The 24,998-nt window shown below is 27.7% G+C and overlaps 1 protein-coding gene across 4 annotated transcripts in view; it reads left to right on the plus strand.

Annotated features, from left to right (window-relative positions):
* The first annotated feature begins 1,014 nt into the window (after positions 1-1,014).
* Positions 1,015-24,998, plus strand: part of LOC145831293 (uncharacterized) — a 37,521-nt gene continuing 13,537 nt past the window's right edge. For 3 of the 4 annotated variants that reach the window (XM_082938530.1, XM_082938615.1, XM_082938691.1), the window contains exons 1-9: positions 1,015-1,165; positions 1,482-1,630; positions 5,783-5,907; positions 9,588-9,705; positions 22,189-22,500; positions 22,734-22,892; positions 23,069-23,185; positions 23,590-23,692; positions 24,707-24,979. In XM_082938530.1, the coding sequence (XP_082794656.1) occupies positions 1,049-1,165; positions 1,482-1,630; positions 5,783-5,907; positions 9,588-9,705; positions 22,189-22,500; positions 22,734-22,892; positions 23,069-23,185; positions 23,590-23,692; positions 24,707-24,979 (1,473 nt within the window). In that variant the 5' untranslated portion in view covers positions 1,015-1,048. Of the gene's footprint in view, positions 1,166-1,481; positions 1,631-5,782; positions 5,908-9,587; positions 9,706-15,851; positions 15,931-22,188; positions 22,501-22,733; positions 22,893-23,068; positions 23,186-23,589; positions 23,693-24,706; positions 24,980-24,998 lie in introns of those variants that run through there. The other variant, XM_082938768.1, reaches the window with a different exon arrangement.

The following is a 24,998-nucleotide window of genomic DNA, read 5'->3' on the forward strand; positions in this document are numbered from 1 at the left end:
ATGTCAACAGTCGAACATTTCTGCGTTACAATCTTAATTCCAGCCTTGGAACTTTGTTTTTTTGTTTACCCTTGTTAAAATCAAGACACTTATCTCAACTTTTCAATGTTTCCAAGCTTCATTATAATATCAGACAGCTATATCTATGACTATCTAGGATTTCAATTTACTTAATAAACAATACCAATATTTTTTTATCATAAAATTAAGTAAAATTAGTACCTTTTTTGTTAATTCTTTAGATAGTTTAAAGTTATATTGTCAGTTAGAGCATAAAAAAGCATTTAAATGTGAGATTTAATAAGTGCACTGTTGTGTTTAAATAAAAACTGCTATACTTAATTTCAAAACTGTTAATTTAAAGAAATATATTTTTAATTTTCTTTATAATTCCAGTTCATGCAAAAAATAAATAGTATTAACTGAGAAAAGGTTTTCAGCCTATTCAACTTCATTTTCAAGTAAGATAAACTATTATTTTCTTTTCATGAGTTCTTTAAAAAAATTTTCTACATACTTATTTTTCTGATATTTAAAAAATTATATCCTAACAACTATTACACATCTTAGCTTAGTGTATTTATTTGTGACTATGATATTATCTTTCTTTTTAAACTAAAGTTTTTTTTTCTTACCAACACTTTTTTTATCTATTTTACAAGTTTTTTTAAGTTAAACTGAAATTTATTTAGAAAAAAAAAGGAAAATAAAATTACAAGTAAAATAATTTGTCAACTTCTTTTTGTGAATTTAGTTTTACTTAAATGATTTTGGTTTAGTTACAATGTATATAAAAACCTAAGGAAAAAATTAGTTATACTGTCAAAATTGAAATAAGTTGAAGTAGCAAATGTTATTGCATTAATTAGTATTAGTATTAGTATTGCATTGAGTACCCAATCTAAAATTATCACTTTAAAAAGTAAATACAGAACTTGTAGCTACTAGTGAGAAAACAGATTTCTTAATAACCTTTTTATGTGTTTAAATGTTCTTTATACACAGCAGAAAAATATTGTGTAAAATAAATAAATGAATTGTTGGAACAATGTCTGCTTTCAACCATCGCCAAGAAAGGGTTGAAGTTTATTTGGATGGAGGAAAGCCGTGGGGGTTTGCAATAAAGGGAGGCAATGAAAGCAACAGACCCCTTGTTATATCCAAGGTCGGAAGACTCAAAAAACTTACTATTTGTAACACTCAGGACGTAAAGATTGTAAAGATTTAATTGACTTCAATAGTATAATACTGATCCATAATTTTTTAAAACATAACTGAAGTTTTATAAAATTTACAAGATTCTGTAAAACTTTTTAAAAGAAATGTGGTAAAAGTTAATCAAAATAGTTTGATTATACATATTAAATTAGCTTACATTTTGTTTAAAACAAGGTATAGCTATAATATTCAATCAATATTATATCATTAGCCTAACTAATAATTTTTGCAAGAAGACAAAGTCTAAGTATGATTTATTAAAGGTTGAGCATTTGGGCAAAGCTGAGTCAGGTGGATTGAAAGTGGGAGATGTTCTGTTCAGTATCAATAATGTTCCGTTGAGCGGCTCTCGCGATGAAGCCATTCATTTGGTTAAAATGTCACCTTATACCTTGACTCTGCAGGTTCAAAGGTTTGTAAGTAATGATAAATTTTATAGTTTAATTAGTTTTTGTTCCATTTGCTATAAGTTTAAGTTTTTTTAAAGGTTTTCTTTAAAAATAACCTTTTTTGTAGTCACTTCTAAAAATAAAATTTTTGACTATCAAATTTTGCTTTTAAATAGTATTTATTAGTTTAGTAAACTACTAAGTAAAGAGTAGTTCATAAATAATAGTTCATAAATAGCTGAAATAAAGTAATTTTATAGCTGTATGTCAATAACTTGTAATGTAAAATATATGAAAGTTTAGTGCTATTTTAAAATTACAATTTTAAAAATTAAACAAAGTTTAATATAAGTTACTAATAAATTTATTATAATTGAAAAATACCATCTTTATAATTAATTTATGAATACTAATTTATTGTTTACAATATTTTTTGATTTATTTTTAAAACTTTTAATAACTCTAAAGTTTTAACAAAAGTTTTTTTTTACAATATTGTTTTTTAATTTTGTTATATATAAAATATTTTTTTTTACAATTAAATAATTGCAAAGTTATTGAGGATAGCTTACTTTCTATCTATGTTCTTTTGATATTGTTATAGTAACTCCCTTTCTAAAGTTTTACTACTTTTAGCATTCAGTGAAACAAGCTGAAAATACTAAGTTTTTCATGTAATTTTAGGTTTCATTTTTAGTTATTTTAATTAAGTTTTGTAGGCTTTATTTTTTGTTTCTGTAACATAAATATCACTTAGAATAAAGAAAAGATTTATGCAATAAATAAAAACTTCATCCAACTTAAACAATTTAGGGAGTTAGAATATTTCGAAACAGTTCCCTTTTCCACATAGTATCTTGTTTGTAAAAAACCCTATACAACTACGCTTTACTCTTATTTTAACATTCTTAATTGTGTAATTTTTTTGAATAAATAAACTGTTTTTAGTTGTAACATGTATAAAGAAGTATTTAAAAATTTACAAAAACATCTAAATTTGCATTTTTTACTGCAAGGCTTTGTGAAACGTTATATAATTTAATATCCAGTATCCTGAAGTTTTACCTAAATATTTTTTTATAACTTCTGTTTTATGTTTCTTTTTTTATACATGATTGATAAGTTAAAAATTTGAAAGTTTTATTAGTATAGAAGGGTACAGATTTCAAATAGCATTAATGCACTCTAGAAATAATTTATAAAATTATTAATTTATTTTATGAGAGAGCTTTTACATACTTTTATGTAAGTTCTTCAAAAAACAGTAAATAAACTATAATAACAATTTAAAGTTTGTAGATAAATATAAAGTATTCATATTAAATTTTTATTTGTTGTAGGTTATCGTACATATTATGAAGTAAATTAATTTTAAATTTATTAAGTTTCAAGACTGCTTTCACTATTTATTTTGCTAAATTTAATCCTTTATCTTAAAATGAGTATTTTATTGGCTGTATAATTAAAAAAAACTATTGAAAAGTTTTATAAACTTACGATTAATTGTCAAACTACTTTTTAGAGTCAATTTATAATTTGTTTTGAATCACTTTACAAGTCTTAAAGAAACTTTTATATAAATATATTTAACATTTTTCTTTTAAGAATTTTGTTTAATTTAAAATTTGTTTAGTCAAACCTAATTATAATTTATAAATGCACTTAAATCTTGTTAAAGATAATGTTTTCAAATTTAAGATTTTTTAACTGTCTATATTTTTAAATATTTTTTAACTGATATTTAGCTTAATATATTTGTGCTTATTGGTTTTAATAATTAAGATAGTGTAACTGCAAACTTGAAATAGAATAACTTTAAAGTTGTAAGACTAAATGATAATTTATCTTAAAATCGATCAAGCAATATTAAGTTATAGCATGTGCAGAAATAATGTATTTTTCTTGTAAAACTTGACAATTTAAACTTAGATAACAAAAGTAAACATTTAATTTCACAAGCTCCAATTAGTTTGTTTATTTGCTGTACAATATTTTAGGGAAATAAAAAAAATGTGTTAATAGCTCAAATATGTTAATATTGTCAAACTAAATGATTATATCAATAATTATATCTTGTTGTTTAAATTCAGAGAACAAGTAAATTGTTTTTATAATTGTTTAATATTACTTGGATTTTACTGAGCAAATACTTGTTTAATTATTTACATTTAAAACAAAAAACAAACTAAAAAAGCATCATTCGTTTAAACATCAGTATCACTAGTTCTAGCTACCTAATTCCCCATTCTTGTAAAAAATGTTTACTTTAAAAATTATATTATCAAAGTGCAAATTTTAAACGCTATGGGATGAGTCAAAAATCACTCGATTATTGAGTGCCAATAGAGAGCATCATGACGAGCATGAATATTACAACCGTTTACATAAACATTTGAAAGTTAAGAAGCTATTAACTAGCTGGTGTGACTCACTAAGTAGCAGATTTTCTCTTTTCAGCTTGGGAACAATTTCAATTAATTCGAGTGCAGAGTTGATGCGTTACAACAAAACTGTTAATGATTGACTACTCTGTCTTTGGAAGAATTTTTCAAATTTTTTCTTTTGTTTTCTGTTGTGAACTTGCTATCATTTTGCTTTTGTGTACGTATTGTTAATTGAAAGATAATGCACTTTTAGTAAAAAGTTTATTTTGTATAAAAAGGCTGTCACAACCTGTGCTGAACAATAATGAATTCAGTTATAATTACCTAACAGTTTTAATATTCACTATAAAGTGAAAAGGTTTGGTCATTATGGTGTTTTTGTTGTTTATTGCTATTTTGTTTAACTTGTTGTAATTTTAAAGCTCTAAACTTTTACTACCTATATTTTGATTAGATGGTACGTTATTTAAGTTTATAATCATTGTTTGGTTTATAATAAATTACAACTTGTACTATATGGGTATCGTAAATAAGCTGTTCATGGATATGAGAATCCAAGTAAACAGTGAAACAGGTGCAAGCTGTTTTAGAAAACAGTTGTTTAGTTTTTACTAGATCTACATATTATAACGTATGCGTAAATCCTAACTTTTTACTCTGAAGAATTCAATCGTGTCGTAGTGGTAATGAAACGCAATTACAGGTCATTTTGAGTAAATTGCTACGTGCGGAAGATTTACCATTTCCGTATATTTTTTTACCCTGCTCTTTCATATTCCAAGCTAGATATCTGTGACTTATAACTGTAAATATATATACTAATACTAGGTTGTCTCTGTTTTGAAACCAAATTGAATGTCAAGTATTTTCGTGTTGTTTCTATCACTATTATCAAAATTGACAAACTGATATAACCATGTTTTAAAGAAATTACTGTTTTAAATCTGGATTGACATATATAGTTTTTATAAAAAAACATCATACAACAATAATTAAATTTGTAGCAATTACTACAACTTTGGAAAAATATAATTGTGCTAAATGCGAGTTTTTTGTTTAAAACTCTGCAAGTGTGTTGCATGTGACCAAGTTTAAAGGTTTCAGCTGCCACACTTTCACTATGAGCACTTTTTGTATGGAGTGCTGCCATAAGTGCTCCTTAAAAATATTGGAAACTTTTACATTTTGTATTGTTTTGCATTTGCAAATAAAGAAGAATATTTAATAATATATAGAAAAGGAAATTTTCTTTTTTACAGTTCATGTATCAAGTTAAGTAATAACAATTGTGTACTAATAATAGAAAAGTACAAACCTGAATTTTGATAATCAAGTTGGTTCTGATAAATGATCAAATATGACAATAAATTCAGATTTACCTTATTAATCTGATTTATTTTAATTTATTTATTTCAGCAGTGACTAATTAATTATGTTAATCTAGTTTTTAAAATTTCTTTTAATTAAGTCATGTATGAGCTTTTTTTTACTTAACAAAATTTAAATCACTTTATACACAGAAGTGTTCGCGCTTAAGTATTTTACTACTGTTTTTTATATAAAATTATATTAAATAAATGAATTATTAGAATTTTTTTTTTACTTTATGAAACTATTGTAACTGTTGAAACTATTGAAACTAAGGTAAAGTATTTGAAAAATCCACTGGCCAAGTGTATACTGAAGCTTTTTTGTAATTACACGCTTAATTAGTTTTCAAATTAAAACAAAATGTTTTTTTTTATAATTTCACTGTCTACATATGATATCATTGTTTTCATTATACGACAGAGAAGTAGGTTGCGAAGAAGATCACCTCAGAAGAAGTAGAAAGGGGAGTAACAACCGAATAAATAACATGATTAATTACCGAGGTCACATCAACAAGATTCCGATTCAAAACAATATTGATAAAGGTTTTTGTTTTGCTTATAAATGATAAATTATTTTTTAGTTTAGTTTCAATTATTCAAAAAAAAGCAACCATAAAACCAAACCTATAATACTTGCAGTTATTTGGTTGTCAAAATTTTTAACAGGTTGTATTAGTGTAAAACTGATTACTTACTATTGTTGTAAAATGCTATTGTAACATAAGTAGATTTGTCAAGCAGTATTTAAGTGTTTTTGTCTATTGAATCAAAATTAAGACACAATTTTAATTAGGTTTTCAAACAAAACTATTAATTTATTGCTCAGAGAAAAAAACAGTATGTTATAAGACATAGAGTAAAAAAGAATAGTAAGGTTTTTAACCTATTTTTATAAACCTATAGAACAAGTATTCAGAACATATATTTTTTTATACTTGTAGAAAAAAAAAACTAAGTTTATGTATTAAAAAAATCTATAAACAAAAACATTTATAAATTCTGAAAATTCTAAGACTACTGTATTTAGTGTTAAGTTATTATTATTCATTGAACACAGAAAAAAAGGCATTATTTTAAATTTAATATTTATATTTTTAACTTGTCTTATCAATCACTCTTAAAAAATTGTAAATGCGTATAAAATAAATACAAAATATATCTTTAAAGGAAAAAAAGTCATCTCAAGTCTTTTGTTACAAACTATTTTAGTTATTATATGTTTTAAATTTATTTTTAGTCTTTTGAATATTTTTTTTTTTAAAAAACTAACTAAAAGTATTCAGGTATTTTTGTATAGTGATTTGTGAAACATGCGTTCAAAAAATGAATTTTTATATTAATTAGTTGTGTATGTTTGCGGTTTTCGTTTAGAATTAAATGTAATACAACCTGTTTTAGAAAGTATTAGTACAAAGTATCACTTAATTGCTTAATTACAGTATTTTTATTCTCAGTATTTATAACAAGTTAATTTATTTGTATTACCGTTTTAAAATATTTGGTTGTTAGCAATATTAATAAACGAAAAATTTAGAAAAAAATGATAAACGTAAGACATTCACAGATTTTTTCATTTAAACGTACTTTAAGTTTACTTAAAAAAAAATTTCAGTTGACTTGTTAAAATACATCAGTTTTACTTATAAAAGTATAAGTATTCAAACTTTTTATAACGTCTTAAGTATGATAATGTTTTTAATGATAATAATAATGAAAAACTATTGAAACGAACAGTAAATTTAATATCATTTATGTACAATAAGTCACGTACTTAAATACAGACACCCTTCAAACGAAATCTAAATTCACCCAAAACAATGTTTATTCACCGAACTCAAACATTGTTACGACCAACTAATATTACGTCATAATGAGATTGCGGCCGGGCAATTATTCGAACGAATAGGGGGTCGGCCTTATTGTTTAGTTTACTTCTGTGATTGTTATCTGCGCAATTATTTCAATACTGTGTCGCGCGATGTTAATTTCCATTGTTGGAATATGTTCAATGTGTTGCACAATGAGTTCGATTTTGCTTTCGTTCATGACTTCCCTTTGTCCGGAGTTTTTCAGGGATTTCAAGCTTTATTGTGTGCTATTGTAGCTAATTACATAAAATTGATAAAATCAAGGTAGCACTTAAAACTTCATTCTTTATTTGAACGTTCGACGAAATGTTCATTAAATTTTTAGTATTTATCTAAAGTTTACCAACTATTGAATAAAATAATTCACTGGTACTAAATCAGTATAAGCCTTCAAACAATACAATATTATTTTTGTTAAAACAAGTACATGCTTAGTAATTTAGATGGCACGAAACTTTTATTTTAAAATTATTCTTTTAGTTTAAAGAACTGTGTGTATGGTTTTTATAAACTTAAAAACTACTGATACTTATAATGTTGTTTGCGACTAAAAGGCCGAAAAATCTTTCTAGGAAAAGACTTGTTATAGCTGCGTTTTTTTTTTACTGAACATTTATATTTATTTTGGTTTTAAGTTAGATAAAACAGGTGGTTTTTTGCGTTGTTGTTACCGCTGTAAGCTGTGTGAGGTCCTTTATGAAAAATGTTAAAAGTAAAATTTATTGCTTTGCAATGTTTGCATTTCATTGACCGAGGTGATTTATTGCCTATTGTTGTGCTAATAAAAGAAATGCACATGTGTTAATAAATAACGAGTTTTTAGATATTTCTAAACTTACGTAATAATATAATCTGTGTTTAACATGTATGTAACATATCTATAAATTAACTTATTTTGTAACAATTTGGCAGTAGGAGAACATTATTTGAAATATTTTTTAAGTCGTTAATTTTTTCTTATACAATAAAGAACTTAAAGGAGTTAATTCTCTTTTTTTTTTTGTTGTTAATTTAATCTATTGGATTATATAAATTCCTGAAACTATTTAAAGTAAAAAATAAAACTTAGTATAAGACATCAACGTATTTACTTATTAAATCTGTATGTTCAATTTGTTTTGTTATGCACATATTCGTTGTATTGTCATCAATTGTAATGTGGCTTTCATATGAATTGATGGTATTTTATCAACTAGGTCTTTTTTGGCTATTTTTATTTTGGTATTTTATTTTTGTTAACATGTTGTAAAAGATTTTACTGAAATTTTTACCACTACCTGGAAGCAGAGAGTTCAATATGGTGTGTAAAGATTTACAATTTTACATAAACTAAAACATAATTTGCTAATTTAAGAAAAATTAAACATCTTTGCAATGAAGCTTTAATCTATGTTTTATAAAATTATTTTTGCATTTAGAAACATAAAAGTCACTGTACGAAAATATAATTCTTTCAATAAATTAATTTCAACAAAAAAAAATCAGAAGTTTTTATAAACATTTTATTTAGCTAATAGAAGATTAATGACAATGGTAGGGGTATAAAACTTATTGTATTATTAATAATCATTAATAAAATTAAAGTTAAACTTAAATTTGGTATCGGTGCAAAATTCTTTACTTGTGATTAAATACAATATAATTTAGCTTGCCAGTTTTTAACATAAAAAGCGAAAAAGTATTATTTTATTTAAATGGTCGGAAGCTTTTTTAAACATCTGTTTGTTTTCATGCATGTTAAAGTCCAATCTATTTATGAAAAAAAAACATATTAGATGTAAACAAACTAATGAGCGGTTTTAATAGTTTTTATTTTTAAATAAAACAATGTTGTTAGTTCCCAAAATGAATATTTTTCCTCATACTTAACGGAGCTTTATCCAAAAGCTTTACAGTATATTATAATTAAAATTATTTTAAAGCTTTGTTTAACGCTTTATTTTAACAAAATAGTGTTATTATTATATTATGATAAAAAAAAATACTTTCATTTGAAATTAAAGGTTTTATGATGAACTATTTTAAACTTTTTCGAAATAAAAATATTAAGAAATAATAAAATAGAGTCGTTTTTTGTTAATAAAATATTGTGGTTTAAAATTTCTTAACCTAGTTTAAAAAAATAAACTATAAATTTATTACAAGATAATCTGTTACATGCCAGAAACCGGTAGGTTCAGAATAAATCGTAATTCTACTTCAAAGATGTATTTGATCATGTGAAGACTTTGAATTAAAAGTTAAGCTAAAGGTCAACATTTGATGTTTATACACTATAGTTCTCTGATAATCTAATAAAAGAACTGATTAAGTGCTACCACATTACGGCCACTCTAATTATTTAAATTCTTTCAGAAGAAGTACATACGAGCAGTAAAGCGATCGAATCGGCAAAAACGGAGTCAGTGGAGCCTCATAAGCCAGCGGAGAGCAAAACTACCAGTGTTATAATGAGAAGGAAGAACTTTCAAAGGTTTTTTTTTGTTTTTGAACAACTTTAAAAACATAAATTTGTTGTTTACATAAAATATTTACATGGCTTTCCATTACAAAGTATTTTTTTAACAATTTAAAAAATAACTTATTCAGTTGCTATACGTAGAAATAGTTTCTCTGTTTACTCAGTAAAATAAGTTAAAATGTAAATTGTTTAACACAAGAAAAAAAAAGTTTCACAGTGAAAAGTAATTTTAAGTTGTGTAGTAACTTTGAGAAAATTAATTATTGTAAGATCACATCATGTGTTAAAAAAAATAAGTATGCTGTTTCGTGACCTAAACTTACTTTGAAACAAATTAAAAAAGTTTTAAGACTCGCTATACAAACAATTATGTGACTAATATCACTTTTATTAATGTCACTCTTTACCAGATTTAAGCATTAATGAGTAATAAAATTCGGGTGAAACCGTTAAAATCCTTGCAATTAATGACTGGGCTCGTTGGAATTTAAGTTTCTTTGAATAAAAAATCTCACCTTAATACTTTTACAGTCATGTTTGTGTAATTTTGTTTAATTTAGTCACCTCTTGAGTTTACGTTCGTGACAAAATTTTGTATTAACAAAAAAAGAACAGTTAGCGTAAACAAAAACTTTCTAAAAATAGAAAGTTTAATTTTGCCAACTTGTTTATATTAACAAACTTGCTTCGTTAACTTTGAGGTATTTGTGTATGCGTTGTAGTGTTCAACTAAAAAACTAAAACTTGTCCTCTTTAAAGTTCTCAGCTTAAATGTGGTCTTGACGTAATTGAATTTCAAAGAATATAAAACATAACTATCTTGAAACGTATACAATAACTGTTATACGGCTACATTAAACTGCTCGTTTATCTCATGCACAATGTATAAGTTCAGCAAGCAATGTAACTTCGAATCAACAATCAATTTGAAGCGACTTTCTAATTTAAACGGTTTCTTGTTTTGGTCGGTAATTGTATTTACACAGCTGCTATCTTGACATTTGCTCATAAAGTTTTTAAGTCTCTTTGTGTCAAGTACGGCGTTGCACAGGCGTTTCAGTTTAAAGTTTTTTAATGTATTATGACTGTAAATTAGTTTAGTCTTTAAAAAAGAGCGGAGTGGTTATTAACTTTTTTGTATTAATTTTTTTTTATTAGTTTTTATTAAGTTGTAATTTATAAAAAAAGTAGTATTAATGTTTACTTAAGAAAAATATTATAAATTTAAGTTTTAAGTCCGAAAATAAATTCCTTGTTTTTTATTTATTAAATAATTCACTTTATACTATTTTGTTTTTATTTGACATAGTATGAAATATATAATTAAAAAAAAAATTAACAGTTGTGTAATAAGACTGCTAAATTAAATAATGATGAAAAATACATGATTTAGTAACTTATTAGGTTTTATAATTTTTTTTAGCAAAGGCCAATAAGCTTGTGTTAACATAAACAATTGTTTAAAATTTATCTGTCTGTATTTTTTTACTGCCAACAAAAACCCGTTACCTCTTGGAATAAAACAAAAGTTTTTTGATGTCACTTCTTCTTTTATAATTTAAGTTTTTATTTAAACAAAAACAAAATTGATGTTAATAACTTTATTATTATCAATTTAGTCAGAATTCAATAAGATAATGAGCTATGATTCAAAACAAACGCTTTTAATGCTTATTAAACTATGAAAAGAATAACAGCAGCAAAAACTTACTAAGATGAAAACAAATTAAATAAAAAAATTGAACTTGAAAAAACTGTTAGGTTCTTAATTCATCTTAAATATTTGTATTTTTGAAGAAAAAAAAAACTTAAAATATATTTAGATAATAAAAAGTATAACAAAACGTATTTTGGTTTAAACCAAGCCATAAAATTCTAATTAAAAAAACTGTCAATTTAAAAGATTACATTAGTTTAGTTAAAATTTACTGAAATAAACACGCTTTTTTTGATTTGTAAAAATATAATTCAGCTCAACCAAGTGCACTTCACTCGCAGTTAACCTTATTATTTTGCGTTGCTGAAAAATTCAAGTTCGAACGGAAGCCAACTCAAGTGATTATGACGTAACATCTAATCCGTGACGTTGCTATTTTCGTGTTGATTTCTCGGTAAAATTTGTGTCACGATTTTGAAAACCTAGTTGTTTTTTCTTTTTATACTACCCTACAAAAATAACTCAGAGTTTTTATTTGTCAAACGTGTAAAATAGTTGCTTGTGTTTTTTGGAATATATGTTTGAACAAGTTAAAAGTGAAAGCTTTGCAATGAAAATTAAACGAAGAAAAGGAAAAAGCAATAAAGAAGTGATTTGCGTACGAATAAAATTTGTGTTAGTTTATGAATTAGAAATTGTTAAATTGTATTTAAAAAAATTATATGTTTTTATCATTTTTAATCTTGCTATTAAAGTTTGTGAGTTCTAACATTTAGGTTTTTTCTTCTCAAATTAAATTGACTATAGTATTACAAAAATAGGCTGTCAATCGTAAAAAACTTTTTTTAAATTTTTAATAAATGTTTTTTGTTATAATTTTATTTATTGTAATATTTTTTAATAAATAGCTGCACATTTTTATGTTATCAGCAATTTGCTGTGAAAACGCGTTATTAACCGCAAGCAAAAGTTCGCAAGGAAATGACAAAAGGTGTGCTTCTTTTCAACTCAACATTCCCACATAAATTCACCGCACAGCAGTGTATTTGCTGTGACCTGTTGACAGTATATTGAATAAACTTATTTAAAAGTATGCGAGTATGCGCATGTGTGCAGTTTTAAGTGTAACAAATTAGTTTAGCAGTGCAACTGACAGCTTCAAAAGTTTGATTAGTTTAATTATGAATACATGTTTAGTAAATTTGGTGCGTTATATTTTTTACTGGTACTTATTGATATAAACATTTTAAATCGAAAACTATTTTTTCTCAGCCATACTTAAACGAAAAGTTGAGATTACGCAAGTTAACGAGTGTAATTTGTAAATTGTTCTGCGTACGTTCAACGTTCACATTTGATTATGATGAGCCTATTTGTTATGGTCTCGCGCAGACAATGAGAAAAGTATCCGCCAAAAAATCTTTGAAGCGAAATTTTGCGGCGGATTAACCCAAAAGCAGCCGATTTCGATCTCGATTTTTTTTTATAAATAGTTTTCGATGCCGGGTTTCAAGTGTGTTTGTTATCTCGTTTCAACGGGATATCAAACACTGGTTTCGACGCCGAAAGGTTTTCTGAAAACTTAAGACGCAGACATCAAAAAAAGTTTAACGGTTGCGGAGCGAAGTTTCAAGTGTATGTATTTGTTATCTCGTTTTGAAATTTCCGTTAAACATATATTCATATCTGTTACCTTCGACGCCTCAATTGTTCTGTAAAACTGAGCAAAGATGCGGACATCAAAAAATAAAAAGCAAGGTAATGTTTCAAGTGCAGTTGTCATCTGCTATTCACTGAGGTTTTAACACTCACATACTGATTGTGACGCGAAACAGATGCAGACATCAGTAGGTGTGTTGTGTATGTGGAGGTACGGTTCATTTGACATTTGTCGTTGAAACACGCAACACCTTAGTAGTCTGCTTGTTAGTCTGAATGTCGCAGCGAGCTTCCGTTCTGAATTTGTTGCAGTTTCAGGAAGAAAGTCAGTCACCAAAAGCTGCACTGTCTGGAGGCTTAGCGTCTTGAGTGTTCTAAAAACAAAATTAATTTATATTTTTAGATAAGTTCGTCTGCTGAGTTTTAAAAACATTAAAAAGTTTGTTAGTACGTTTATTTTTTGCAGATTACCAAACAAACTCGTCTAGAAACGAAAGCAAACGCAGCAAGTTAAGTTATTAATCGTTCAAATAAAGCTTCACGACCCGGCTGATAATAACCTGAACGATGTTTACATCCAGGCTTGTTTTTGTTTGCCACGTCAACAGATTAATCGATTAACCTGGTTAATTTGCGTTTCCTGGATGGAAACAGCAAACTTTTATTTTGCTAACAGCGTCGTTTGTTTATGTCAGCCACGCTTTAAGTAAACAGCTCATCGGGTTAAATAATTGCTGGATTACCTTAAGCATGCTGCTCAATGTTTTACTTTTAGATTATTTCTTACAATTAAAATTTGTGACTAGATCCCTTCTTTGATTCTGGTTTAATAAAGATTGATTAAAGTTACAGTGGCAAATCAATAACATATTAAGTCTGTAATTGCCTTGGGAATTGTAACTTATGAGAACTTTTGTTTCTGATTCTATGTCATAGGGGAATTTTTAATTGAATGGAAGTTTAACTCTTTGTTAGTTAGCCACTTTTTAAAAGGATAATAGTTTGAAAAACAAAAATGCTTATTGTTGTCTTTACTAATTTATTAGCACCACAACTTTAATTGCTTTCAAAAGTTTATTTTTTACTTCTTTATTTAAATACACTTGATTATTTTTTTTTTAAATATGTTGTTGTGAATATTTTAATTCTAATGCTGTCAGAAAGTAAGATTTGAAACAAGATTAATATGCAATTTATTGTTCAGTTAAAACTGGCTCACAAAAAGCATTGTAAGTAAGATTAATGAGAAAATAGCTTATGCGAAACAATTTGCACTGAAGGTTCATTGTTCATACTTTATTAACCAGAACAAAACTTTGCATATTTTTAAAATCTGTATTTGGCAGTATAAACAAATCGACACTTAACTTATCAAACCACTGGTACATTTGTTAAACTGTAGTTGTTGTAATGTGCTGGTTAACACAGTGCAAATTTGTTCTAAAACTGATTTATGAACAAGTTAAAGCTAGGGGGTTTCGCTCATAAATCATTGTGCTTCGAAATTAAGCTCGTTTTTCAGCTTCAAACCTGTTTAACCCCGTTACATCACCCGTTATCAAAAAATTCCTCGATTTTGTTCAAATATCCTCAATTTAATCTCTATTTTGCCGGCTCACACCTCAAGCAAATTGGCACTGCTGTCAGTTTCAATATTTTAATTTGATATCTAGTGTTTGGATAATGTTGTGAAGAATTTAATTTCGAATGTCGCGTTCTTGTACGCATTCACATGCAGTTTTATCAACACGTGTGTGAAATACTTGCTTGCTTTATAAAACTTAGCTTGCTCATATTTTGTAATCGTAATGTTCTAGTATATAGTGAATTAGTGGAAAATGTGTTTTTTCAACCTTATATTGATCTTTTAAACTTTAGAAAGTTTAATAAAATGCTCTCGATTAGTTAATGACTTTTGTGTTAATATTCTAGTTATACTAGTTTCATAAGAATAATTATTTTTATCTCATTTAACTAGGCATAACTAATAACAGCTAATTTCGCCGAATATAATTCAATTTGTGTATTTAATTTGTCAAATTTATCTGTGTTACTATATTGAATTACTACTTTTGCCGTGGCACAGACAGTATTTTAAAAGCTAGTGAAATGTTTTCATTATAACCAGTTTTGATCTGGCTCAAATCTAAAACAAACATCTTAATTATCGCCACAAATTCCAACGATGAATTAAACGGATAGCAGGCACTTGGCATGCTCTGGAATGCCAACTATTCGCAAAAACTCGGCTACAATTAAAAGAACTTCAAGCCAAACTTTGTCGAACTTTTTGTTCATGAAAAAAACCAGCTGTGCAGCACAGTATCGAACACAGTTTATTTTTGAATAAAAAAGGTTTTGTGTAGCCAGACGTTGCAACGTTTCAATATATAACAGCATGCATTAAGAAATATTTAAATTGATATTAATGTGCATGTATGTGTGTTTGTATATAAACACGTGTAGACTGCAACACTGCCGCAACCTGTAATCAGATTAGTCTGAATTTTTCAGATTCTCTGAACAATTCTCTGTTTCCGATGCCGGCGTTTTGTTCAGCAGACCAAGACGGTAAATTTGTATTGAAAAAATTTAAAAGCGTGTTTTTAGCCAGAGCCCACTTATTGTTGGTTTTTTTTTTAATTTGCAACTAACTACTTTCAATGAATATACATTTTTAAGTCTGCAAATTTTTGATGCAACATAAAAAGTTCGAGCAAGCGAATTTTGATAGACGCGAGCGCAAGAAAAAAAAAAAGTATTTTCTCTGATTGCTGCAAATCGCCTTGAGGTCTCACTTTAGTTTTATCGAGAGAGAAAAGGCACCGTCAGACTAAACATTGCCGAGTGCGTCTCATCAGTTCTCATCAGTTTTTCGTTAATCGCAGATCAGTATTTTGCTTCGCCGACGCCTTTTAAAAGTTGGTCAAGTTCAGTTTAAGGAATAATTTTGTTTTTTAGTTTTACTTTTTCATCACGCTAAAATTACATTAGTTTTTATTAATTATTGGTAATAATTAAGGTGAAATTATTTTAATTATGAAAAACCAAGTATTTGTTTTTTCCAAGCTGTTTAGGGTTTCTTGTTAAGTTTACGTGTTAAGTTAAAAATACCTAATTGATTTTTAACAGAAACTTTATGCAACATGTAGTGTAGAGTTAAACTACCACAAACAGTATCTTTTTTACTACCTTAAAGTTTTGAATCATTATTATTTTAACGTTTTGTTTGTTTTGACAACGTTCAAGTTTTCTTTGTGCTTGCGAAAAATTCCCAAAATGTCTCATTTACATTGTGACATCACTAACTGAACAAGACTTGACCGTAAATAGGCTCTTTGTTAACAGATCAATTCAAATGTATTCATGAAAAAGTTTTATCTTTCTTGCCGTCGTGCTTTATTTGTGTACAATACACTTAAATTTTGTTACGTTTTATTGTTATTTTTAGAATGTGTTGGTTTGTTGAAATTTTCTGCTCAGAATTATTGTAATTTTTTGAAGGTATTTTTGCTTAAGAAAATAATAAAATGAGTGGTTTTAGATGTGAACAAAGAATTTTTTAAACTTTTATAAGTTATACGTATAAAGAAATAATATAACAAAAATAGAGATAAATTATTACAAAAATTAAAAAAAGTTATATGGAAAAGTACTTTAACGATGGAAAATAAATTTTATTAAGTTGAATATAACTTAGGTGAAGTTAGATGAGAAATCAATTAAACTTACCACTTGACAGCTAATTACCCAGTTTGCAGCCACTAAAATGACTTTTAATTGTTTGTAGGTAAAAGTTTACAAGTTCAAAACCTTTGGCTTGCACAAAACTGTGCAGAAACTAAATAGAAAAATAACAGGTTGTTGAAGTTTATTTTTAGAATGGCAGGATCAAAATTGCATAAGTTTTGTAAACGTGATTAAGACATGTTGTACAAGTTGAAACAGGAATAATAGTGGAGGTTTTAACTTTTTGATAGCGATATAAAGGTAAACTTACTAAACTAATAGCAATTTTTTAAATGCAGATACCTTGACAGTTCAAAACACTATTAGAGCTACAGTTGTTTTAAATCCATATTCACAAACCTTTGTTGTTGCCAATACGTCATATTACCCCGTATCGTAAAATCAATACACTTTGTAATAAAAAAAACACAATATTCGACATTCCACAATCGCATTGCTACTTTCTCTCGTTCCGATAAGTCGCATTGTGACGTCATAACTTGAAACGTTCGCACAACGAGTGTTGTGCGAACGAGTGTTGTGCCGCACAACGGTTGTTGACCCGCACAACGAGTGTTGTGCGGGTCAACGAGTGGTTCTTTTCGTGTGGAAATGTCGAGTGCTGTCCAGTGGAATTTTGCTGACCAGCCGATAATATAAAATCTGATATTTTTCAAGCCGGAGTATTGATAATTTAAAAAGAAATTGCTAGGTTTGGTTTGTAGGTTATCAGACTAGTAGCGCGTTATTAAGAAACACTAACAGTTTTTTTAGTAAATTTTTGTTAGGTGATAGCTTGTGTTAAATGGTAACTTAAAATAAGTCAAGGTATTGGAAGTGTCTTTTTTCTTATCTTTTTTTTTTGTTAGCTTTTGGTTCAAAACGAAGATAAAGCACTGGTTGTTGTTTGCTTTTGCGGATTGATGAATTATTCAGAGTATTTTGTTGTTTAGATCACATTTTCACTTTAACAAACTGTGAATAATTTACGATGTTACTTTTTTGTTTACTCAAAGTTTCACATGAGCCAGATGTCTAGAAATAGTTAACTTTTTTTTTTGTTTGGTAAATAGTTGGTGAGTTTTCTATCGTTTGATTATTAACTCCGTGCTAGTTTATCAGTTTTTCCTTCTAACCAGGGTTGTCAAAATACCTGAAATGGCAATATAGGCTAAAAAAACCTAGAATTTGGAAAATTTTCAAAAAAAAATCTGGAAAAACCTGGAAGTTTAAACAACTCTTTCATGTTAAGGAGTAAAGTTTCGATTTGACACAAAAATCTATCAAAAAAATAAAAACTTTTGTCATCATAATTTTATTTTAATCAAAAAACATGTTTAAAGAGCTTTAAGATATGTTTTTAATGTCGTTATACTATTTAACACAGTTTTTTACCTTAAACTTAATTTTTAACTAGATATAGACCCTAAAACGTGTAATGTTAAAAACCTGGAGAAAACTTGCAAAAAACACTTTGGCAACCCTGTCTAACTTATAATATGTAAAGTTGAATTTTTACAGTCTGAGTTACTTATACATCTTTCAAGAAATTTAAGAGATCGTTTTTGATTAGTAGTTCTTGTTTTGCACCGTAGCTTTTCACTCGAAACTCCATTTATTTCAAATTGCATCCTCTGCATTATGATTGAGTGGTTTATGCGCGGATGAAGCAGATTGATAGCACGAAATTTTGTGTAATGTAAAAAAAAACACTTGGAGATAAACAACGCTGAAGGTACATTGTAACGAGCATTTAACCCGATTTTCCGGTTTATTTGCTGTTTCTACCGTGCATAATCTGCAGATCTTACCAGCAGATTGCTTGCCTAAACACAACTGAATTGATCTGTAATTGAATGAGAAGTATAAAGTGTTTTCTGGCGTTTATGTTTAAAGTTTTTATACAAAAGATTACCTTTTTAGCTTATTTATATAAACAAAAAAAATCAGATAAAAGTCAAAGTCATAAAAGTTGTTAGGGTGCAAATAGTTGTATAAAATAAAAAACATAGTTTGTAAAATATAAAATTTCTTTTTTTTGTTAAAAAACACAATTGATACTAAAATAAATGAGTGATATATTTCTTCAAACGAATTTGTTTTCTTTTGCATGCATTACAAAAAAGTCAGCCTCTTTCAAAGAAATCCGTTGAAAGTCTTTTATCACCAAAAGCTATTTTCAGCACAATTGGGTACACCTGTGCTCGGCGTTTGATTGGTTGATTAACGCTCTGCTTAACTCTGCTTGTTTTGCCAAGTTTCCTGCGCGTTATCTATTTTGAGAACGTTTCCAGTAAAAACCGTTCGCGCCGTGTGAGATATTGTTTGAAAAGATAACAAGTTTTATGTAAAGGAAGTGAAGCAATTTGAATTAAGCTAAAAAATGTTATAACTAAAGTTTTTTTGGTAATTAAGGTTGTTATTCAGGTTAGGTATGCTTTTTGTCAAATCAAATTTACTTATTATTTAACTCAAAAGCTTGTACTTGATGATGTTTTTAAAGTAAAAATTGTATTGTTTTTTGTATTCTGAAGCACATTTTTGTTTTAACTTCTCTGTATATTTTCTTAAAGTGCTTTTTTTATTTGGTCTAAGCTCTATAATTGTTAGTTAATCAAAAAGTATTTTTACAAAGTTTTACTGTTTATGGTAAATTTTGACAATGCTTGTTTTTTGGTAAAGTCAATAAAAATAGAGTGGTAAAAAAACTCTGAGTTTCATAAAATTGACATATCATATCTGTTTTGTAATTTTGAATTGTCAAGTTCAAATTTGTACTATTGATTTTAAGTTTCAAAAATTTATATACCTGCTTCCCATCGTAATAAGATTCCTAATCTTATCCTCTAACGTTGTGGATTTTAAGTTTAAAAAATACCAAAATAATGTTTATATCATTCTTAAAATAAAATTTGTTCAGTATTCTTTTTTTTTTTGAAAATATTTATTTTTATATTTTCAACCCTTTTTAAATTTCTAAGTCGATCAAAAAAACTTTTTTTTTTGCAAAATCACAACAAAAGCTTCAACTGTGCATATTTTTTTTCAGCAAAATTGCAATTGCGTAGCTGAAAATAAAGTGACTCGAGTTAAGTTTCGTTTTAAGCACCGCAAAAAAAATCTGAAAAATTCGACGCTTTTTCGAGCACCCTCAATTATTCACGCTTTTCATCAACTTTGCACAAATATTTTCTCGCAAATTGACAGCAATTATGACGTCGTAACGAAATGACGGCTCGCAGGAAGCTCCGGAGCGGCGACGGAGATAAAATCTTGTTAGTGACGTCATAATAGATTTAAGTGCGTCGGCGGGATGAAAGTGAATAATTGATGATGATACGCTCGACTGGTCAGACAAATTGCTCGATGGTGATTTACTGATGATTTTTGCTGATGAAGAGAATTGCATTAGTTATTAAATCATGTTCAGTCAGCAGCTGATGATTTTTGGCCGGTATTTTTTAATTTGTTATTTTTAAAGATCCCTCTTTCAATGTCTGCGTGTTAATCCTTGCGCATCGCTTTGTTCTAACTTTTAATCTTATTTCCCCCTTTTTTTCTATGCAAGATATATGCATACAAAAACTGCAGACCAAGCATAAAACCGACTGTCTGTTTGCAAAACAGAAATGTTTTTGTTGCGCTTGTTTACGTTCAGAAATTTTGTTTGTTTTCAGCATTCGTGGCACGAGAGCGTATTGTCTGCAAGCTGCTTTTGCTTCAACTTTGTTAACGTTTTTTTTGTATTTTGTTTTATAACAAAGCTTATTTTTGTTTTTGGTCTCGATCCGTTGGTTAATTTTTCAAAAAAAATAAATAAAGCTTTTTACTCAGTTACATTAGTCATAAAATGAAAAGATAGCTTACAAGTTTCGTAAACAAGATTTTAGATAGAGTTATGCTTTGAGTAATTTTAATAGATTGTTGTACCATAATTGTATTAGTAATTGTTTTGCTAATACAATTACTGTCCAATTTACCTATTAAAACTGTTTACTAATCAAGTTTTTAAACATTAAAAACGCACACTTTTGTTTACATTTTATTGCACAGTATTTACTCGAAAAGTTTTAAAAATTTGTTTTCAGTTGTCAATTTTGTCGACAGATTTATAGACGTTCTATTGAAATAAAAGCTTTACACTGACAAATCGCATTTAAAATTTCATAACTTGCTGTGAAGTTGTCAAATCTATTTTCATATTCTCTCAGTGTATAAGCTTACCGAAATTCAAATTGTTCTATTCAATTCGTCTAAATGATATAACAAAAATTCGGCCGTGTGTGGTCTGAACCGCACGTTTTCTATTAACACAATTATATTCGAATTATCGTTGCAAGAGCGGGTCACTTTTAGTTCATTAATTTTGAAATATTATTTCGCTTTTACATTGCCTAATATAAGGTATGTCAACGATACGAGCGAAAGTAATTTCTGTTGTCGAGCTAACAATGATGTATGGTATAAATTGTTTTGTTGAACTGTACGCAAATAAATTTGAAAGAAAACAAATCACTTTCTTGTCAATTGTGACTGATTTTAAGTGGAAGTCGTCTCGCCTTTCAAACAGTGGCCTCTCTGCGTCTACTGCAAATTCCTTGCTGATTAGTAATGCAGTTTAGTTAGTATAAAAATCGGGGAAGTTTCAGTTGTAAATTAAGTTAGATGTGATTGTATTGTACTGCATTTTTTGTTTTATAAATCGGTAGCATCAGCATAATATGTCTTGTTTAACTTTTTGTTACAAACCTCTATAATGATTTTTTGCTTAAGGTTTTTTTGTTGAACTCAGAATGAATTTATACACTTTTAAATATTTAAATACTATTTTTGTATTAAGTGTTTCAATATCAGATTTTTTTGTTAGTATGTCATGTGTTGTGAAAAATTTGAAAGTATTTAACAAATATTTTTTGTAATATAATACTCTTTTAGCAACTATAAGTTTACTTTACTTGAAAAATTTAACTTTTTTTTTCTAGGTCATGCCAAGTTTATTAGCTAAAAATAACTGTTTTGGTAATTTAAATTAAAATAAAAAACTTTAAGCAAATTAAAAGTAGTCACATTATAAACAAAAATGAACTGAATTTTGGTTTACTGAATTAAAAATAAGTTTTAAACGTTTAAAAACTACTAGCTTTACAATTTATAAAAACTTAAACATATGAAAGTTTTTGCTCATAATAAAAAAAAAACTAGAATTTACATTAGTTTTTTTAATATATAAATTCAATGGTAATTTTTAAAGTATAACTAATATTAAGTTTTAAAACGTTGAGGAACCATTAGCATAGAGCTTACACTATTAGTTTTAAAAATTTTTAAATATGAGATTTTTAGTTTTAACTTTGAAAAATTAGTTTTGTTGAAATAAAATCTCTTGTCAATGTATACAACTTAAATAATTTTTTCAATAATTTAAATTAAGCTTGTTTTTTTTTTCACAGAGCTAGAGCAAGTTCTAAAGATTCAAATTTATCATCAACAACGACTTCGAAAGAAAGACCCAAAAGTTGGCACGCTTCCAAGCATGACAACAGCCTGATTATTACGTCACAACAGCACAGAAACTCGGGAGAAATATCGAAGATGAAGTCGCCCTACAACATATCAAACTTGCTGACTCAGCAGAAAATGAACAAGTCGCGCGGGTGGAGGGACAGCGGCGATCTGGTGTACAAGGGCTCACGTGACTCGCTACTGTCCAATCACAACTCGGCTATCAGCTCGTCGTCGAAAATAAGTCTCACTTCGTCAGGGTACGATGTTTAATTATTTAAAGGAACTATTTTGCAGTTTTTTTGGTTAACTTTTTAAAATATGTCTCAGGTTTAATAGCCTAACTAGGTAAAGTAATTGTTAAAATTATATTACTTTTATTAGATTTTGGTTGGTTTAGAGTAATTATTTTATTTACTTTATTAAAAAACACATCTTTGGTGGTACATGTACTGTTATTTTATTTTCACCAACACTGTAAACAAATGAACAGATTGAGCTCGGAGCGGATATCGAGCAGCAGAGGCAGCATGGACAACCTGGCGGACAAGAGAAGGAGCGGCGGCTTCGTCAACAAGAAGAAAAATATTTTCGAGGAACTCTGCAGCAAGCAGCAGTTCAGAAGCTCTCAGGACAGCTTGATCGAGTACAAGTAGTTGTTTAGAATTTATTGAATATAGTTTTATTATGACTTTTGGAAGTTTTTACCGTTTTAAACTGTTTCTTTTTTAAATCATAAACGTTAAGTAGTTACGCTTATTGTGAGTTTAATTTACTTTTGTTTATAAGAGTAGGAAAAATTTTAAACTGTATATTTTTAAAATGTAGGAAAAACACGTCTCCACTTGCAAAAGAAGCTCCACTCAGGATTTATGATAAAAACTTGAAAAGTCCAGATCTGAAGTCCCCTGAGCCTCCAGTCAGGGATTCTAGTCGAAATATAAGGTTTTTAACATTTTTGATACAAAAATATACACAGCACTATAAAACCTATTAGTTCTAAAAATATTTTTGTGAGAATTTATGTGTGAGTTAATAATTTATTTGTTACTAAATAGTTAATAGAGATTTTATAAACAATACAATGTTTCACCCGAGTGATCATTCTCCTTATATTTAAGTTTGATTGTCATCTTTAAAGTAAAAAGTACGCACTAAATAGTTTTACTAAAAAAAATATGTTTACATTTTTAGAGTCAGTCGTCAATTTTTACTAAAAGCCTTTTGTTATATCCTAAAGTTTTAAAAAAACTTGCATCTTTACATCTTGATATTTTATATGAAGTATGTTTGAAAGCAATTGTGCAAAGTTTGTTACACTACAAAACTGGATTTAATATAAAAAACAGGTTCAAGTATGGGAGTCCGGAACCTCCAATGAGAGATTCCAGCGTTGAAAAATATAAATATCATCAAAAGAGACTGAGTAGTGAAACTATTAACAAAATCAATGTTAGTTTTTGTTCATTTTAGTGTCTATATATTTATTAATAACAATGATTAAAGAAAAAACTATTCTATGTATTAGTAGTCCATAATAGTAATTTAACAAAAAAAATAAATAAAAGTTTTAGGAACAAAAATGAGAAAATTACTTTTCTTTTGTTAATTAAAAACAAATAAAACATTAAAAACTATGTTAACTAAGTTAAAGTATGTTAAACATTTAAAGTATTTGATATTTTAATTTTTGTCAACAAAAATTACGTTTAAACGTGCAGTTTTACCAATTTATCTTGTCAAAATATCTCCCTGTATTTTGGTTTACACCTGAAAGCAAAACGTTTTACCGAGAAATAGTATAAAAATATATGTTTTGATTTAATAATGAAAGGTAATACTGCAAATGATTAATGACTGGTAGTTTCTTATGAAGTCTTAGTATCTTTTTCGAAATAAAAGTTAATTTTACTCACAGCTAGTCAAAACGTGTTTTTGAGATACTAGCTATTCTATCTAAAAAACTTTTTTACGTTTCATAGTCAGATTTGTCTAGTTTACAAAAAACAACTTTGTTTAAATTCTTATACATCGACCAATTTTATTATTGTAATTAAACTTTTTAGCCTTTATCTTGATTATGTAATTTTTCTATTAAACTTGTTTTATTTTGGTACAAGTTTAAATGAAAAGTTTCAATTATTTTATTAAATCTTCATACTTGTTTAAGTGAAGTATATAACTTATTACTTTTAGCCATTGAGGACTCAAGTTTTATAAAAAAAAGCCTAAAAAATTTATAATCAGAAATATTGTTCAAGCATATTAACAATGCCAATAAAATGTTTTGTAAATATTTTCGAAATTACCGTACTCGAAATATAATTTCCATTCAAAGTTGATTTTAATTTATTTATTAAACCTACTGGCCTGTGCAAGGAAAATAAAGAACAAGCAACTCAAAATTATTTTTTTCTCCAATCATCTTTAAGTACTCCAGCCAATGAAATTTTCATCTCATTTCAGATTCAGCTCAACCAGAACGAGCCCGTCGCGCGCAAAAAGCAACCGGCAGAACCGAGGTCTCACGACCAGAGCTCGATCAACAGGGCGGTGTCGATGCGCAAGCAGGAGTTCGTCAAGGCGATCGAGAAGAACATCGAAATTGGCGGGAACCGGGAGAGAATTTTCGGCTTGGTCAGGTCAACTTCGCCCACCAACAGCAGCATCAGCGCGAAAACCGTCTCCGAGCCGCTCAGGATCGAGAAGCGGGTCAACGGCTCCGCTGGCAAAGTCGCTGTTGGTATTTATGAATGTT

This window comes from Thalia democratica, chromosome 1, assembly GCF_965202585.1.
Source record: "Thalia democratica chromosome 1, ktThaDemo2.hap1.1, whole genome shotgun sequence".
Lineage (NCBI taxonomy): Eukaryota > Metazoa > Chordata > Thaliacea > Salpida > Salpidae > Thalia > Thalia democratica.